The sequence below is a fragment of the Oryctolagus cuniculus genome, chromosome 7 (assembly GCF_964237555.1).
Source record: "Oryctolagus cuniculus chromosome 7, mOryCun1.1, whole genome shotgun sequence".
Lineage (NCBI taxonomy): Eukaryota > Metazoa > Chordata > Mammalia > Lagomorpha > Leporidae > Oryctolagus > Oryctolagus cuniculus.
In genome coordinates, this window is record NC_091438.1 from 38743753 (window position 1) to 38763178 (window position 19426).

The 19426-nt window shown below is 49.3% G+C and overlaps 1 protein-coding gene across 4 annotated transcripts in view; it reads right to left on the bottom strand.

Moving 5' to 3' along the window:
• ATP1A4 (ATPase Na+/K+ transporting subunit alpha 4) overlaps nucleotides 1-19426 on the bottom strand; it is a 34339-nt gene that overhangs the window by 5375 nt on the left and 9538 nt on the right. For 2 of the 4 annotated variants that reach the window (XM_008264239.4, XM_002715242.5), the window contains 12 exons: nucleotides 15469-15737; nucleotides 12835-13033; nucleotides 12500-12609; nucleotides 12163-12297; nucleotides 9549-9738; nucleotides 9280-9452; nucleotides 5170-5306; nucleotides 4671-4821; nucleotides 4214-4382; nucleotides 2716-2870; nucleotides 2441-2564; nucleotides 805-950 (listed from right to left, as the gene is read on the bottom strand). In XM_008264239.4, the coding sequence (XP_008262461.2) occupies nucleotides 805-950; nucleotides 2441-2564; nucleotides 2716-2870; nucleotides 4214-4382; nucleotides 4671-4821; nucleotides 5170-5306; nucleotides 9280-9452; nucleotides 9549-9738; nucleotides 12163-12297; nucleotides 12500-12609; nucleotides 12835-13033; nucleotides 15469-15737 (1958 nt within the window). Of the gene's footprint in view, nucleotides 1-804; nucleotides 951-2440; nucleotides 2565-2715; nucleotides 2871-4213; nucleotides 4383-4670; nucleotides 4822-5169; nucleotides 5307-6764; nucleotides 7161-9279; nucleotides 9453-9548; nucleotides 9739-12162; nucleotides 12298-12499; nucleotides 12610-12834; nucleotides 13034-15468; nucleotides 15738-15787; nucleotides 15958-19426 lie in introns of those variants that run through there. The other 2 variants (XM_008264240.4, XM_070077486.1) reach the window with 2 other exon arrangements.

Genomic DNA, 19426 nt, shown 5'->3' on the forward strand with positions numbered 1-19426 from the left:
CTGCAATTAGCTTGGTGTGGAGGCATCTGGTGAAGCAGAGAAGACCTGGGCACGGAATCACAAGTTTAGACTTCCAGTCCAGCTCTTCTACGGATGCGCTGTGGTACTCTCAGTGAGTCACTAAATGTTCGAGATGTAGTCTCCTCAGTTACAGAAGGTTGGGTTCTATGGCAATAGACCAAGTGTCCGCTATAGTTCAAGTATGACTTGGTGTCACATCTCCCAGTGTCTTAGATGGGGATGTGAGTGCTCACAGACACACAGAAAGCACACTCACTAAAGTTCTTGAACACACATGGTTGGGGAGAAGGTTCAGTTTGAGCCTTGCTCATCTTGGATGTCAACAAAGACTGCTACAGAGGCATCCTCTAGATTTACAAGGCTTAGAGTGATGAGATCAAGAGTAAACAAAAGTTTCAGATTTTAAATCCTATTGTTTGAATAGGAAGGGAAGGAGATGTAAAAGAGGACCCAGCATTCATTTCTGGGACAACCATGGTTCAAACCTGAAAAACAGAAATCAGCCTGGAGAAGTTGATGTGACAAAGAACACCTCCATGTCCAAGGAAGTTGATGGATCTAGCAGGATAAAGACATTTGACCAATGGTAGAAGCAAATAAAAATGAGGGTATTGGAAGCAGGAGACTATTTGCAGATATGATTGGAGATTGAGGGCAAACATTAGAATGCTCATATAGGACTGAAGATGAGGTATCAACTCTTATGTCTCCACCCTCAACTCTTCCAAAATTTGCCAACCCCACTCATTCATCACCATCTATTCCCCTGCCCTGTCTACTCACCCACTGCTGCCCATAGCTGTCTTCCAAGTCATTTAAGAATCGATCATCCCAGTCTAAGCGGATACCCAGTAGGTCGAAAGGCTTAAAACCATTTTCAGCCAGGATCACAAAGTAGGTGAAGAATCCAGCCAGAGCCTGGATCATCCCTGTGAGTGAGAGTTGCAGGACAGTGGAACCTAGTTCAGACAAGGGCCCCAAAGGCAGATCACAGAGGCTGCTAACTGGCTAGGTGTGCATCTGAGCTGTGGGCATGTGTCTGGTTGAAGGGTTTTTCCATCAACAAACAGTCTGATCTTCCTCTTTCTGTTTCCAAGCCCTGACAGTTTCCTCTAAATTCTAACACAGAGTCATCTTTGAATTATGTAATCTTAAAAACCCATGCCCTTTCCAAATTGAGTGACAGCTGGGCTCTGCATTTTCCATTTTCTCTGCCATTTGGACACTTAGTTGGTGCTGTCCTCTCCTCATGTCTTCTGTCTGCCTCTTACCTCTCCCTTGGTCAAACCTCTGTCCCCCATGCCTGGACCAGAGCAATAGCTGATGTGAGGGTTTGGCTACCAACTACAGGGCTATGCACTGTACAGATGCTGTGTGGACATAGATATTCACAACAGCTCCAAACTATTATTTATATTCTAACTGAAACATAAAAAGATTTAGTCATTGTCCACAGTGTATGGGTAATAAGTGGTAATAATGACGAGTCCAACCCCTAAATCTGTACTTTTTCTAGGTGTCCCCTTCCCCTAAATATTAGGATGCTCTCTCTCTCTCTCTCTCTCTCTCTTTTAAATTTATTTATTTACTTATTTGAAAGAGTTACACGGAGAAAGAAGGAGAGGCAGAGAGAGAGAAAGAGAGGGCTTCCATCTGCTGGTTCACTCCCTAATTGGCTGCAATGTCCAGAGCTGCACCAGGAGCCAGGAGCTTCTTCTGGGTCTCCCACGTGGGTGCAGGGGCCCAAGGACTTGAGCCATCTTCTACTGCTTTCCCAGGCCATAGCAGAGAGCTGGATCGGAAGTGGAACAGCCGGGGCTCAAATCAAGGATCCTGTCTCTTGTGCCTCATCTTTTCCCAGTCCGTCCCTCACCCTACTCCCTGGAACACTTCTCTGTACTTGGCAGCTCAAGTACAAAAACCTCTACTGGCTCTCAAATATCTTTCGAGGCTGGCCGCGATATGGACTATGCCTAAATGTACAGCCTTATTCCACTACTCTTTTGATCAAGACTAGGGGCATCACAAGACTGGTTTCTTCCCTCTTCTCTAATCAGGCCATGAGAATCTCCTCTCTCCACTGGTCTCGCACACCTGACCACACACAAAAATTTAAGTCCTATTTTCACCATAAAGCCTCTCTCATCTCATTCCCCTAATTGTGTTGTGCTCCTGGTATGTTAGGAGTCTAAACTTATTATTGAAGACTTGGAAAGATATTGTTACATATATTGCTTCTTTTTTTATATTGGACTGTAAAATCAAGAACGGATCAGAGATCATGGGGTTCTTTGTGTTCCTAGGGCCTAACACAGCCTATAGAGAAAGTGTCTCCCTGACTTCCAAGCTGAGATGGCTCCAAGGACAGGCAGGGGCCACCATGCCCCTCTCCCTCACCCCCTCACGCCTCTGGCCGCACCGATCTGTCCGTAGGCCATGCCGATGAGTCGGTTGTTCACGAGATTTTCAGTCTTTGGGTTCCGTGGAAGCCTCTTCATGATGTCACTCTCGGCTGATTCATAAGCCAGGGAGATAGCAGGGACCTGAAGGGTGGAGGGAGGGAACGACAGGGCCACAAACTCAGAAGGACACTCACAAACAACCCCAGTTCTGCCCTCTCCTTTGACGCTGATTTTTCCTTGTCCTCCGTCCATCCCAGGAGTTGTGAGAGCCAGGTCCCAGGTTGGGCCTCACCATGTCGGTGCCCAGGTCGATGCAGAGGATGGTCACGGTGCCCAGGGGCAGGGGGATGCTGAGGACGACAAACATCAGGAAGGGCGTGATCTCGGGGATGTTGCTGGTCAGGGTGTAGGCGATGGATTTCTTCAGGTTGTCAAAGATCAGGCGACCTGGGGGCGGGGGACCAGCCTTCCATGAGAAGCATGGAGAGGACACTCCTCCCAAAACTCAGCTCCTGGACAGAGAGACCACTAGGGAGAAGTGTCACAGTTCACCGGAGGGTCTGGGGATCCTAGACCCTGGAGGTCCCAGTTTTCTTTCTAGATTGTGTGACTATAAAGAGAGTGATAATTCAGTGGCAGGCCCTGTCTGTGTACTCTTTGTTTTTGGAGTTAACAAGGCTATGGTTATCTGAGCTCTGAAAATTAAGCAGGGCTGGGCCTGGATAATCTGGAGATGTCTGAGAATGCCAGCATAAAAGCCTTTGTAAGATTAAGGCTGAGGTGGAAAGAGCTGGATCTTGGGACAGGCTTGTGTTCAAATCCCATCTTCTACCATAACTAGCATGTAACCTTGGGCTCTGTTCATCTCCCTGACTTTCACTCCTGCCTTACAAAATTGCTGAGTCCTTCCCTGATGGCCCTATAGGTGACGTGCTCCTCCCCTGCACGCCCAGCCTTTATTTTTTCCTACAGGGCTTCCCTCCATCTAATTTACTATGCAATTTACTTATGTTATTGTACCCCCACCCCCAAAGTTCAAGTTCTAAGAGAGCAAGGATTTGTATCCTTTTTATGCCTACTGTTGTATCCCTAGCATCCAGAATAGTGCCCAGGACATAATCTGAGCTCAAAAGCTCAGATTATGAATTGAATTGATTGGACATAAAATATTGAGCAAATTGGCAGGATCATAGCAAGTTTCAACAAAGTGGTAACCATTATTATTATGTGGATGTGATATGTTTTAGTAGGATAGCTATAGGCACAAGGCAGGGAGCCTGGGCTACAAATCTCCTGTTTGCCTATGGGCATGCTGTTCAGAGGTCTCTGGGAAAGAGGCTGCTTAGTGGGGCTCCTGCAATCAGTTCATAGATCAGGCTCTGGCTGATCTGGAGGGGTTATCATCCTTCAGGTAGCACGTTCCTTGAGTGTATCCTGAAGACTGCAGATCGCAGAGGTGTGGTTACATGGCTACATCTTGGAATTTGCCATTAGACCCACATGAATCCCAGTGGAAGATGACGCTATACTGTACCAGAGCCCCAGTCTCCCTGGCAAAACTGGACTTCTCATGATCTCAAAAGAAAGGACACCAGATAGTGATGTTCTTAGGACTAGCTGAATTTACTTTGCAAAACTGTGTCTTACAGTGATATTTGTCTATATAGGGTCATGGAGATTGGATTGACAGGCAAATATACACTACACACAAGATATGATAGGAAAATGTACAGCAACTCCCACGTGAGTCCAGAGGTCAAGTCCCAACCCTGGGTACCCTGCTTCCTCACCCTCCTCCACGCCCGTGACGATGGAGGCAAAGTTGTCATCTAGCAGGATCATGTCCGCTGCCTGCTTCGAGACATCAGAGCCAGTGATGCCCATGGCAATGCCGATGTCCGCCTTCTTCAGCGCGGGGGAGTCGTTCACCCCATCACCCGTCACCGCCACAATGGCTCCCTGGGGGAAATCCAGGCCACAGGCGTGAAATAATTAGTGTGTCAGATTCAAGACCTGTTTCAAAGATCAGCTGGATTTCAGCTTCCCTTACTTGTTGATGCAAACCTGCTTGATCTTGGAAGGACCCTGGCCATTCCCTAGAGCCTCAGAGAGCTGCCAAGATGAAGGCCACCACGCACGTTCCAGGTGGGATGCTCTCTGGAATCTCTTCCAGCCCAGCCCCCACGTTCCCCTGCCTGAAATGGGGCTGGTGCTGCCAGGTTCCCCGGGCCCCTTTGCCTCCCTTACCAGCCTCTGACATCCCTCTACGATGATGAGCTTCTGCTGCGGGGAGGTCCGAGCAAACACAATCTCGGTGTGGTTTTTAAGGATGTGGTCAAGCTGCTGTGAGTTCATGTCCTTTAGTTCTGAGCCGTGCACCACGATGGCTTTGACAGCCCTGAGGGAAGAGAATTTCGAAAGCCTGGTTGTGAGAGTTGAGAATTCACCAGGGACTGCAGGGCCCTCCAACTGGCTTCTGCAACTTCCTGTTTTCTTCTTTCAACCCAGCGTCCCCCGATGTCCCCAGGCATCCACTGTGCCCACACAGACACATTCCATTCTCTCTCCTCTTTGGCCAAATGCTCCTCCCTGGCAGATTGAGGTGGTTATCTCCCTGGTATGTTTTACTTTGTAGCGTATAAACCCCACACATCCTACCTACTGAAGAAGACTCAAGAACTTCAGTGCATGGGGTCTGGGTGGAGAGAGGGAAAAGTGGCAAATCTGTGTTCTCTTGGGGTCTCACCTGGTATCCACTTGTGTGACAGGAATCCTGAGCCGGGCAGCAATGTCCTCTGCTGTCTCAGAGCCTTCAGAGATGATGCCCACACCCTTGGCAATGGCCTTGGCTGTAATGGGATGGTCACCTGTCACCATGATCACCTGGAGTGGCAAGGGGAGAAGAGGAGCAGAATCATTTTCTGAGAAGCCTTGGTTGCTTCATCTTTCTCCTCTAAGAACGAATAGATTAATGCTTTCATTCAACCAAGTTTTGGTAGCTCATTCCCAAGAACTTGTGGTATAGACCAAAAACCTTGGTACTGTGGCTTCAACACTGAGAGAGGGTCAGGACCATCAGACCACAAAATATAGGATGGTTTCAGTTCCTGGAAATAAGTCAGAGATTTGGCGGATGGGGGGTTACTGTATTCACAATTTCATTTCATTGTTTCCAAGACTATTCTGCTTCCTGAAGCACAAAGACAGAAACATCTACAGATAAAACATCTACAGATAGAACGTCTGGGACACCGATCTACTTGCAAAGTTCATTCAGATCCTCACTCTACCTCTGTTTTCTTCGTGGTCTCACTCTGCCTCTCAGTTCCAACTCATTTTCAGACACCTGATACCTGGTCTTGTCCCATTCCCACACAAAGACCAAGTGCCCAAGTTCTGTGCTTGCAGAGGATCCTGCTCTTTGGACGTCAGCATCCATCGTTTTCTGTTTGGTGATTGCTTGCTTGTCCTTCCCCACTGAACTGGAGAGCTCTGCAAGGGTGGGGTCTTTGTCAAGTTTCCTGCCCGCAACATCACATCCAGCACACAGGAAGCCATCAAGAGATAACTGTCAAATGGAGGAACAGATGCTAACAGGATCCACGCCCCTGGTTCCCAAGTGCTCTGCAGGCACATCACTTTTCCAGCTCTGATTGGAGGGAAAAGGAAACCAACTGTGGCCAAATTATCTGCCTGCCTTCAGAACACAAGTCCTGGAAAGGTCAGTCTGTTTGCTTAGCATAAAGCATAAAATTCAGCCTTGAAAAAGTCTCTCCCGAAGTATCAACTAAGGAGTTTCATGAACCCTGGTCATTCTACACTGACTAACCTGACAGTAGAAGGAGATAGTGAAGGGCTAACGAAACCGTGGTTACGAGAGACATAGTAAAATGGCACTGAGCTGTTTCAACCACTGCTTTTGAGTGTTCTGGCTGGGTAGGGCACTGGATCCTCACAAGCATAGCGGGGGGTGCCCAGTAAGTGGCGAGGATTCAGCAGGGACCTGCCTAGAAGGTTGCCTTCCAGGTACAGTTCCCATTGGGCCCTTAGCGATGCTGCTCAGGCTTCCAGGGCCCTGACAACTTCTCAGCGGCTCATCAGTGGTGACCTAGGACCTGTTAGACAAGGCACGGTGGCATCCTCACTGACCATTCAAAATGGACTGGACCACATTCATTCTGACCACTCAAAATGGACTGTTCTAGGGTAGCTTTCAGCAGCATCACCTCCATGCCAAGCCAGCCAAATCAAAACATGAAGTCCATCACCCCCAGGAGCGAGTTCCGAGGGCACAGTTTCCCCAGGCACTGAGATGCACCCATACAATAGAAGCGCACTTACACAGAGAATGCGTCCTTTGAGATAAAGGGCATCTAGCAGTTTCTCGCATTCATCCAGCACTAAAGGAATTTCACTTGCAGCTTCTCGGTGCTGACTGCACCTCTGCCACTCCCACGCAGCCTTGGAAACTGCCCTCTTGTTCCCTGCTACCCTCTTCCCCCAGATTGGACTCATCTGAAAGAAACTGCAGTGTTGATAAAGAAACCACAGGCTCTCCCGACAGCACTCAAAGCCTGGCTGCAGTTCTTAGAGGGAAGCCAGATTCAGAGCAAGAGCCAAATACCTTCCTGCTACCGAGAGTCTCAGTGACAACGATAATGGGGTCATTAAAAATTTTTTTAAATCACATTTGCTCCAAAGTACTGAGCACACGGCTGCCTGGGAACTCCCAGTCCCCCAGTGACTTCTTTGGGAAACTTTGGCTGCCAGGGACCTGTTATGCAACCTCTTTCACTCAGCAGCCTTGTAGCATGTGTCAGCTCTGTGCCAATGCCGTTGCAGAGACGGCCCTGGGAGGGCCCACCCCACCCCACCCTACGGGAAAGCTCCTGTGAGTCTGTTCTAGACTGTCCTCTTGCAAGGATGGTGCCGTGTGTGCGTCTTCCACTTCCCAGTTCCCCACCAAGTGCAGCAAGCTCCTGTCCTTTAAGTGTGCAGAGGGTAAACTTGTGCAAACTTGTGCTGGGAGCAGGGATGGACCAGAAGGCACTGAGGCCTCCCACTGCAGCTCCTGGCCTGTGGCCTCCTCAGAGTCCTCTTCAGACCATCACGAGCCGGCTCTGCCTCAGCCTGTGGTACCCTCTTGCCCTATAGTTACCCTGAATGAAACCAACCCCTCGGGTATGGTGCTGTGACACAGTGGGTTAAAGCCCTGGCCTGCAGCGCTGGCATCCTGTATGGGCACTGATTTCAGTTCTGGCTGCTCCACTTCTGATCCAGCTCCCTGCTAATGCACTGGGAAAGCAGCAGAAGATGGTCCAAGCGCTTGGGCCCCTGCACCCAGTGGGACACCCGGAAGAAGCTCCTGGTTCCTGGCTTTGGATCGGCTCAGCTCTGACCATTGCGGCCATTTGGGGAGTGAACCAGTGGATGGAAGGTCTCTCTCTCTTTCTCTCTCTCTCCCTTTCTCACTCTCTTGCTCTCCCCCTCTCTCTGTAACTCTTTCAAATAAGTGAAAATAAAATATATATAAAAAAAACTGCAAAATACCCACAAAAAACCCAACCCTTCTCACTGCTGTTAGGGCCTCCCCCACTGTCCCTACAGTCGTGACCCTCTTGCCCAGCTCCCAGCTGTGATCCATGTAAACCCCTCCCTCGAGTTTTTCCTCATTCCACCTGCTTACTCAGAGCTCAGAACACTGATGTGAGCCCCTTCTCACAGCACAGCATGGTAGTTTATGAACTGTGGGGGACCAGGAAGATAACTTGGCTTCCCCGAGCTGATGAGGTATGGTTCTGCTGTCTCTGAGAAGAGCTGGGCTATGGCGTGAATATGAAACTCACTCGTCACAATCTCCTACATCCAGGCCCTGGTTCCCTCTCGGTGGTCCGTCCTTGAACCTGGACGGATCCCGTGACAAACTGCCAGCGCCACAAGTCTACTCGAAAGCTGGCTACAACAGGGAACCATCCATTGGTTCACTTTCCAAATGCCTATGTCAGACAGGGCTCCATCAGGCCGAAGCCAGGAGCCAGGAATGCCATCTGGGTCTCCACATGGGTGTTAGGAACCCAAGGACTTGGGCCATCATCTGCTGTCTCCCAGGTGCATCAGCAGCAAGCTGGCTCAGGAGCAGACAGGACTCCAGAGTGAAGGCTTTCCAAGCAGTGGCTTAGCCTGATGCACTGCAATGGCCACACCTCCAGCAAAGCTTTAAAATACAGAGGCCTGGCGCCAGTGCTGTGGCGAGTGGGTAAAGCCTCCACCTGCAGTGCTGGCATCCCATGTGGGTGCCGGTTCAAGTCCTGGATGCTCCATTTCTGATCCAGCTCTCTGCTATGGCCTGGGAAAGCAGTAGAATATGGCTCAAGTCCTTGGGCCCCTGCGTTCAAATGGGAGACCCAGAAGAAGCTCCTGGCTCCTGGCTTTGGATTGGCACAGCTCCCACCATTGCGGCCATTTGGGGAGTGAACCAGCAGATGGAAGATTTCTCTCTCTCTCGCTCTCTCTCTCTCTCTGCCTCTGCCTCTTGGCAACTCTCTGCCTTTCAAATAAGTAAACAGGCCTGGGACCTATACAAAGAGTTTCTAATTTAATAAGTCTCAGTTGTGGCCTGGATACCAAATTTGCAAAACTTCCCTGCTGGCTCTAATGTTCAGTGCAGGATAGGATTCTAACCACTGAAGGAAGTTAATATTAGATGTCTCTTAAGACTAACAATCATGGGCTCAAGGAGGCAGAAGTCATTTCAGCTAAATCAAGATTTTTAAGCACCTACTCCTCCCTTCAAGTCTTTCTGTTTGCTGCTCCACCTCGTGACAGGCGATGGCTTCTGGGGTGGGCAGGTGTTTACCTTAATCCCCGCACTGCGACACTTGCTCACAGCATCAGGCACTGCAGCTCGGGGAGGGTCAATCATGGATATGAGGCCCACGAAACACAGGTGATCCATGGGAAAATTAATTTCATCTGTATTGAAGGGGAATCCCTTTGCGTACATGCTGGGCAGATTCAAGAAGCAGAACCCTGGAGAGACAGAGGGACAGTAGTCACACGGCTCTCCCGGGCTCCTCACCCCACCGATGGCAACCATCGCCATGTCATTCTCTCCAGGCTCCTCACCTAGCACGCGCTCCCCCAGGCCCCCCAGTTCTAAGTAGGCGTTTTGGAAGGCAGCCGCCATTTCCTCATCCATTGGGTACTCCTGCCCATTCAGAAGGAAGGTAGAGCAGAACTCCAAGATCCTCTCGGGAGCGCCCTTCATCATCAGGACGTGGGTCTGCGAGCTGTCCTCCCGAAGGTGGATGGACACCTAGGGAGGAGAGGGAGCAACGATGGGACAGGAGGAGAGCACCGGGTCACGGGCACAAGGCAAGGGCAGGCAGGCAGCCAGCTTCCTACCACCCATTTCCTTCGTCTTCCCCTGCCCCAGTCAAATCCGACATTGAGCCCAGCCCTTCCTTCTGTCTTTCCAGGAAACCCCAGCCTGGTAGTGTTTGCAGGGGGAATCTCTACTATCTTTGCAGCCAGACTGAGGGCAGAACCAAGCAGTCCTGCTCTCTTCCTGCAGCCTTGCTGCCTGGCGGGCTGGAAAGCAGTAGTGTGGCGGAGCAGCCGGCAGAGCAGGCAGGTCTGTGTCCCAGGGCCAGGAGAATGCTTCATTAGCTTTGTGACCTCAGGCCAATCCCATTAACCTTGCAAGACTTTAGTTCCTTTAATAAAATGTCAAAGGTTCTGCCTTGCCTACTTCATTGGGTTTTTATGAGAGAGCTGTAAAAAAAAACTTTGAAAGCTGTGAAGCACCATCCAAAAATAAGTCAGCCGTTCCAGGGCCCTAAAAGCGAGGGAAGGCCCGAGACGAGCTGGCTGGTCCGCTTGCAGGGGTCAGGGTAGGTGTGGGGTGGGGAGGGGTGCATTCATCAAGTGAACCTGAAGAGACCACAAGCAACAAGGAAAGCAATACGACTGGTTGAGGTTTTGTGTTTTCTCTTGATCTCTGATCTCTGAAAAGGCCCTCTCTCTGGGATTCCTCCTGGGACTGATAGGAAACGCAGGACGGCAACCAATTTCCATGGAGAGGACGTGGGAGGGCTGGGGAGGCCAGACCTCACTGTCCGAAGGGTCGGCAGAGTGGGAATTTGGTGCATCAGCCGTGGATACAAGTGTTTCACCAGAAACTATGCAGTTTCGTCCAGAGTATGCGTAAGCGGTTAAGAGGCTAACCTGAGCTCCTTTATGCAGAAAGCTGTAAAAAGCTTAAACAGTTCAGCTTTCTGAGTGCTCAATAAATATTTGCTGAATGAGTGGAAGACCTGGAAGTGATGGCAAGACCTATTTAAGCTGGTAACTTGGTCCCAGAAACATCACATCGCGATGGAAAATTACGTTAAAAAAAAAAAAAAGGTGAAAGTACACATCTGGAAATGCCAGAACAAAGAATCTTCTTTGCCCCATTTTGATTTGAGAGAAGGAATGAGACAGCTTTGCAAACGACCAGCAGCTAAGATGTCCCTAGCGAAGCCTGGAGTCCCTACCCTGGAGCAATGCCTGCCAGAGCCAGGGGCCGTGGGCTGGCCTGTCACCCTTGGTGTACCACAGGGGACAATTCTGCCATTTGAGCTCGGTATTCAATAGCTCCGAACAAGCACTAACATAGTCATTTTGGGGAATGTTGCTATTTGTTGGTCGTCTCCGCAGATGCTGCGATTATGTTTTGCTTTTATTTTGAACCATGTGGAGGGAGAGGTACCTAGCTCTTTCCAAAGGTTTACTAGAGCCCTGCCAAGCCACAAAATTCCTGTCTGGTTAGAGAGGCCACTAAATGTCAGAAAAAATGGAAATAAATTTACAGTTTGGGCTTTGGAGGTTTACTTTATTACACTGGCTAAAAACCAGTCGAGACAGAAAAGTATGAACTGATTTGACTGTTACTCAGCGTTTAATATGAAAATATAGATAACTGAGGTTTCAAGAAATCTATGTAGAATGTGTTTTTTCTTAAGAGCTCTTCAGACAGAAAAGCAAAACTCAGCGACTTGGGAGCCTCCTCTGCTCGCAGTAGCGCACAGAGCCGCAGGATCCACTCCCAGAGTGAGCCACGAGTGCCCACAAGGACTCAGACCTTACCTGATAGGGCTCCAGCCACCCCAAAGCTGCTGTTCCCTCCTTTCTACCATAGTCCTCACCTCAGAGTCTGCCAGGAGTCCCACTCGGGAGGGAAGTACCGTCTTTGCTGTCTCTCTGTGCATGTTATTGTTAGCGCCACCACTGTCCCTTACCCAGCATTCCCCATTCTCTGGCCTACTCCCCACCTGGATAATGGGTCAAAATGTCCCTGAGAAAGAAAACATTCCACAGACATGCTGGAGACCCCTGATCGCCACCTGCTGAACAGCTGCTGGAATTGCAGGCATGGAACCGCAGGACGTAATTGTGATTGAAATAAGATGTCTTGCAAATGGAACCTTACTCAAATCTCACTGTAGAGATGGCGGTGCCTCCTAATAGCTTACATCACTCTGCCACGGCCTGCACCAACCAGCCTTAGACATCCCCGTACGACTTGCCATCTCCATGAGCGTGCGGGCTCAGAGCTCTGCTTAGGACTGAACGCCTCTCCCTTCTTCACCTCTTCGCTCTCCCTTGGGGTGAGCCTTCCTCCTAATTGGGCCCCTAGTTCACTGTGCTGTTTTACTGCTCAGAGATGCAGTTGGAGGCGTCTTTGTGGGGTTTGTACCTGGTACTTATTGGTAGAATTAAAGGGAATCTCCGCCACCTTGGGGCTTTTCTCTCTCATCTCCGTCACAGAGCTGTACGTCTGCTCGATGAACTTGAGCAGGGCCGACTCAGAAGCATCACCTGTCGTTGACCGCTGCCCAGGTGGGGTTTGCATAGTAAGTCCCGGGGCACATTACCTGGGCCTGGAGTTTACCTGTGTTGACAAGGGTGGGGCAGAATGGGGAGGGGAGGCCCCTGGGGGGAAATTGCTGAGCATAAACAAAGAGATTTTTGGGGGAGAGGGAGGGTTACACCCTGGACACTGAGGTCCCCTCGCCTCCCTTTAGTCCCAACACCTTAGCTATGGGCAGGTGCTCCTGGTTGGTTTTAAAGTCAGCCCGGTTGCAGAGGCCAGCAATTCGGGCCAGGACAGACCAGGTATCAGAGCCCTTGGCAAAAGTTTTCCCTAGGGAGAAAGAGCAGAAGAATTATGAGCAGCGGCTGGGGGTTATCCTTGTCCTGTTTTGTGTGGAGGTGACATTTTCTTCCCTCCATACCTCCCCTCTCTCCACTCCACTTTTCAGTTCTTGTCTCTTTGTGGGGACTCACTATCCTATCAGCTCAGTCATCACAGCCCCAAATCCTTCCACTCTGGCCCAAGACCAAGACCAAGACCAAGACCACTAATCACCGATCTGTTCTTCGCTGGTATCTGCTTCATACACGGTCTTATCAAACCACAAGTGGGCGACGGTCATGCGGTTCTGGGTAAGGGTGCCCGTCTTGTCCGAGCAGATGGTGGAGGTGGAGCCCAGCGTCTCCACAGCCTCCAGGTTCTTCACCAAGCAGTTCTTCCGCGCCATGCGCTTGGCTGTCAGGGTCAGGCACACCTAAACCCATGAAGGAGACAGATACGAAGGAGATGCACTACTCAGGCCATTGGGCATTTTGGAAATTTTTTTTTTTTTTTTGACAGGCAGAGTGGACAGTGAGAGAGAGAGAGACAGAGAGAAAGGTCTCCCTTTTGCCGTTGGTTCACCCTCCAATGGCCGCCACGGCTGGCGCTCTGCGGCCGGCACATTGCGCTGATCTGAAGCCAGGAGCCAGGTGCTTCTCCTGGTCTCCCATGTGGGTGCAGGGCCCAAGGACTTGGGCCATCCTCCACTGCACTCCCTGGCCACAGCAGAGAGCTGGCCTGGAAGAGGGCAACCAGGACAGAATCTGGCGCCCTGACCAGGACTAGAACCCGGTGTGCCGGCACCGCAAGGTGGAGGATTAGTCTAGTCAGCCGCGGCGCCGGCCAGGAAATGTGGTTTTTTATTGCCATTTAATATTTTTTGTACTTATTTCCCTTATGTCCACATCTATGCTTTAGAACCCATGGCTGTGGTAAAGGAAAATAGGGAAGAGATGTTGCTTTGTGCTTTATAGCAAGAGTTTTTGTTTTATTTTTAGTGTATCCCCCTCCCGGGGTGTCACAGACCCTCCTTATCCTCCTGGAATATTCCTCTCCCTGGGATTGTCTGCTATCCAGCAGCCTCTGTTTCAGTGAAGGTCAGGCCCTGCCTTGTTCTAAAGTCCAGTGTTTCTGGGGACCATGTAGGCAGCTCTTTGTTGGCTGTGGTTGACAATGCGAGAGATACAGGACGGGCTGTACCAAGAGCTTTTTAAAAATGGGGAGAATGATGACACTGGGAAGGATTATCAAGACATTGGAGATGACTCAAGAAATCATTAAAATCAAATTCATAAATTCAGTGTAAGGGATAAGATTGTTTTCAAAACTAAGAAATTTTAAGGTTATGCCTTATGCATGTACAGAATTCTAATCATAGGATTATAACATTCTTACAAAATATCATTAGGCCTGAATTTTTTAGGCCATTGGTTCACCCTCCAATGTCCTCCGCGGCCGGCGCGCTGCGGCCGGTGCATCGCGCTGATCTGAAGCCAAGAGCCAGGTGCTTCTCCTGGTCTCCCATGGGGTGCAGGGCCCAAGCACTTGGGCCATCCTCCACTGCACTCCCGGGCCAAAGCAGAGAGCTGGCCTGGAAGAGGGGCAACTGGGACAGAATCCGGCGCCCCAACTGGGTCTAGAACCCGGTGTGCCGGCGCCACAGGAGAAGCCTATTGAGCCGCGGTGCCAGGAGGCCTGATTTTTTATACTAGTCCAAAGCCATCCTGAGTAGTATTTTCATTTCCACCTTTTTTTTTTTTTTTAAGATTTATTTTGGGGCCGGTGTTGTGGCATAGTGGGTAAAGCCACCACCTGTGATGCTGACATCCCATATGGGCAGCCAGTTCGAGTCCCGGCTGCTCTACTTCCAATCCAGCTCCCTGCTAATGTGCCTGGGAAAGCAGCAGAAGATGGCCCAAGTTCTTGGGCTCCTGTACCCATGTGGGAGACCTGGAAGTAGCTCTTGGCTCCTGGCTCCTGGCTTTGGATTTAAAAATAAAAAAAATATTTATTTATTTGAAAAGCAGAGTAGCAGAGAGAGAACTCGTCCATCCACTGGTTTACTCCCCAGATGGTTGCAATGGTCAGGGCTTGTGGCACAGTGGGTTACTCCGTGACCTGCAACATTGGCATCCCATATCCCAGTCCCCGTTCAAGTCCTGGCTGTTCTGCTTCCAACCTAGCTCCCTGCTAATACTCTTGGGAAAGAGCAGAAGATGGCCCAGGTACTTGGAAACTTGCACCATGTGGGAGATCTGGATGGAGATCCAATTTCCTAACTTCAGGCTGACCCAGCCCTGGCTGTTAGAGTCATTAGGGGACTGAACCAGTGGATGAAAGATCCCTCTTTCTGTTTCTCTGTGCCATCCTGCCTTTCAAATAAATAAATAAATCTCAACTAGAGCAATCAAACAATGAAATGAGCCAAGACTAATTATTTTCCATGGCTTTTATAGAAGATACTCAGCTTGAATTGAAAGGTTGAATTTATATGGTCTTTGAAGTCTTTTCCAATAAGATTCTGCAATTCTAAATTAATCTCCCTCTATAAACGGCTGAATAAATTGAGACCTGGAAATGGTAAGTGATTTGGCCAGGTTTACCAGTCGGTACCCTCAGGGCCCGAACTCCGTCCTAATGACTTAGAGCCCAGTGCTTTCTCCACTCTGAGTTGATTCCTCTCCTGCTGAGGAAGAAGAAAAGGCACTAGAAAAAAATGGGTGGAAGGAGCCAGGGTGCTATTTGGAGCCACGTTATTTCTGACTCCAATCCACATGTCAGGAATACTCTGGGCTTTAGGAGGTTCAACAACAAAAGAAAACCAGTGACTTCATTTCCCTGAAGCCACCCTCCACCCTTTCTACTCACTGTGACAGTGGCCAATAGCCCCTCAGGCACATTGGCCACAATGATGCCAATAAGGAAAATGACAGCCTCCAGCCAGCCATAACCCAGGATGAGTGAGAGCCCGAAAAAAGTGACACCAAAGAAGAGGGCCATCATGGTGATCAGACGGATGAAGTGTTCAATCTCGGCAGCTATGGGGGTCTGGCCAACTGCCAGGCCTGATGTCAGTGAGGCGATCCTGCCCATCACCGTGGAGTCTCCTGTAGCAATCACAATGCCCCGGGCTGTCCCTGGGGAAGAACGGGGAAAGGGCAGATGTGATATAGTGAGAAATACATACACTAATCTCTGGCCTCAGTTCCTAGCACGGAGCTCCTAAGATCTTTGTGATTCCTGAGCGATGGCGGTATCTGACCCAGGGCTCCTAAATCCCTGGAATTTCCTGTGGCATAGGAGGATCTTTGGTCTAATGAGGTGACACTGGGTGGGCTCCTGGATAGCTGCGTGGTGGGGGCTGGTTGCCAGGGAAACCAACCATGTGATTAGAGGGTTGGAACTTTCAGCTCCCCATCAACCTCTGGGGAGGTGCAAAGGGCTGAAGGTTGAGCTGATTACCAAATGGCCAGTAATTTAATCAATCAAGCTTGCATAATAAACCTTCCATTAAAAATCCAAAAGGACTGGGTTGGTTCGAGAGCTTCAGGATTGCTGACCCATGGGTCAGAAGCTCCATACCCCTCCCCACCCACCTTGCCCTGGGCGTCTCGCCTTCTGGCTCTTCGTCTGTGCCCTTTGAAATATCTTTTAAAATAAATGAATTAATGTAAATAAAACAGGTCCCCAGTTCTGTGAGCTATGCTAGCAAACTAATCAAACCTAAAGAAGGAGTCGTGAGAACCTTGATGTATAGCCCATCAGTCAGAAGTAGAGGTGACAACCTAGTGGTTGCAATTGGTGTCTGAAGTGGAGGCAGTCACTTGTGGCTCTGATGGTGTTGGACCTGGGACACACTCAGTTGCTGTCCTGGAGAGTTGGTGGGTGGGGAAGAAAATCCCCTCACATGTTGGATACAGAAGTGTTCTGTGTTCAACAAAAAACTAAGTGTTTTGGTTTGTTGTCAGATGTGGTCACTCAAGACATGCCAAGCCTGAATCGGGAAAGCTGTTGGGCTTGGTTTCCATAAACAGAATGCCGAAGATGGTCAGAGATGAGGTGGAATGAAAGGCCCTCTGAGAGGCCACGAGGTCCCATTCACCTCATATCTAATTCATGCACATAAAAAGCTCTGAAGGGATCTCACAGTTCTCCAGAGGTACCCAATTTTATTGCCTTCACTGTCAAGGTCTTCATTACACTTGATCTAAATATCGTGCATTCCCTATGTATTGCTTGTTTGGCCCTCAGTAGCAGAATCATTTCTGGATTCTCAGGAGTAGTGGTTACCCTTCTGCTGAGTCCTGGGTTCCAACAACCCCTTAGCCTGTAACCTGTTGTTCTCAGCTGGGGGCATGTGGTACTATCTGGAGACAGTTTTGGTTATCTCAGGTAGGGTGGGAGGGGCTGCTGCAGGCATCTAGTGGGTAGAGACCAGAGGCAGTGCTAAATGCCCATAGTGCACAGAGCAGCCCTCCTCTCCCCCTACCACAACAAAGAATGATCCCGCCCCCAGTGTCAGTTGAGAAACCCTGATCCAAGCTGAGCCCCTCCCTGCTGTGCCAGCTGGAGCCAGTCTGACCTCTGCTGGGTAGCACGGGCCATGACAGCTGGGCTTCCGTGCGTACATGTCCTTTGCTCTCCACCAGCATGGCCCTGAATCAGAAGGACAGCCTGGACATCATTTTTGGCTTTACACACACATGATGCTGGTCACTCACCCACAAGGCTCAAAATGACGGGCATGACAAGGTCCTTGGCTTGTTATCATTCTTCCTGTTTTACCATAACCACCGAATTGCCTACCATTGAAGTCAGAGTCTGAGTTACTCAGACAAGCGACGTATTATAGCAACAGCACTTCTTTTAGAAGCAGAGAGACTCCACACTGGAAGTACAACTTTCCCAGTTACAAACTCTTTTCCCTAGGGCATGTTACTCAACCTCTCTTGAGACTGAGGCTTCCTCGTCTTTAAGAGGGGAAGCGAATTCTTACAAATTGTGAGAATTAAGCACTTTTTAAGACTATAACAATGTTGGGCACATCGTAGGCTTAACTCAAACATTTGCTCCTTTTTTTCCCTCTTCATTTAGATGAATTTAGGTCCCCATAAGACTGATAGAAAATTATGCATGTGAAGTAGTAGGGGTATCTCTCATCTAGCAGCTTCCACAAACATTGTAGCATAGAGAGCCATGGTCCTCATTTCTAAGGTGACCTTCAGCTCTATGGGCTGACAGGAGGATGCTACTCATACAGCAGATGGGTCAGGCCAGTGCTCATGCAAGCAAGGAATTCTGGATTGGTTAACATTAGGAAGCACTCTGTAGATGAGCTTCAAACTGGTTGACAGGTAATCACGGAGAAAGAAGATACTAAAATACATGAGAAGTGCTGAAATGGTTTCTTCTTTTTGATGAAGTGGAGGATGGAATATGCTATATCTATTTTGTGCCAAAGTTCAGTCTGATTCTTGTTTTTTATTCTTTCTGCTATTGTTTCCCCATGCTTGGGAATACAAGATTTAATAACTAATCCTATGGGAACTGGCACTATGGCATAGTGGGTAAAGCCCCCGCCTGCAGTGCTGGCATCCCATATGGGCACTGGTTCAAGTCTCGGCTGCTCCACTTTTGATCTAGCTCTCTGCTATGGCCTGGGAAAACAGTAGAAGATGACCCAAGTCCTTGGGCCCCTACATTCATGGGAGACTCAAAGGAAGCTCCTGGCTTCAGATCTGCATGGCTCCAGCCATTGCGGCCAATTGGGGAGTGAACCAGTGGATGGAAGACCTCTCTCTCTTTCTCTTTCTCTCTGCCTCTCCTTCTCTCTCTCCATAACTCTGACTTTCAAATAAATAAATAAATAAATCTTAAAAAAAAGAAAATAATTCATCCTGGTGTGTCTTGGGACAGGGTGAGTTGACATCAACATCGGGCCAATCTTCCTTCATTTACCTTCTGTATATTATCAGAGAGTTAGCTTAGGTGCTCTAGAATATGCATGAGACCCTAGAGCCATGTTTGTCCCACCGCCACATCCAAGGCCTAGTCATGGGGACCCCAGTGACGGCATTGGTGTCCGTAAAGGAAGAGGAGAACAGGGCCTCCTCTCCGCGCTGTGCAGGGACGCAGGGAGAAGGCAGCTGTCTGCCAGCCAGGAAGTGAGCTCTCACCAGGAACTGAATCACCAGCATCTTAATCTTGGACTTCCCAATCTCCAGAATGGTGACAAACAAATTCCTTTCAAAAACAAAATAAATCCATAGCGATGGGGTTTGGATGGCAAAGACAAACGTTAAAATTGTACTACTAGTTTGCAAATCCATCTCTGGTAAAGGTTAATGTGCAAGCTGGTTAAGGCTAAATGCTATGGGATTCCACAATGTAATGAGCCCCTTCACTGTAGCTCTGCCCTCTGGGCCACGTCTCACGTGTACCAGTCTCCTCCAGGCAGACCCTGGTTTCCCAGATGGGCCTGCACCACATCCACCTTCCCCATCCTTCTTCTCTGCAGTACAGGCTTAGCTGATGAGAAACCTACTTTAGGAAGGACACAGCTGAGCAAATGTCTTCCTAAAATCCAATAAGAATCTAGTGGCTTTAGGGAAATCTTGCTAACTTACATTTTTCTGTCTGATCGATATTTTTAAAATTTAATTTTTTCTTATATGTATGTTTTTAAAGATTTATTTATTCATTTGAAAGACTGAGTTCTAGAATGACAGGGGCAGAGAGAGTCACAGAGAGATTTCATCCGCTGGTTCACTCTCCAGATGGCTGCAATGGCCGGAGATGCACCAATCCATAGCCAGGAGCCAGGAGC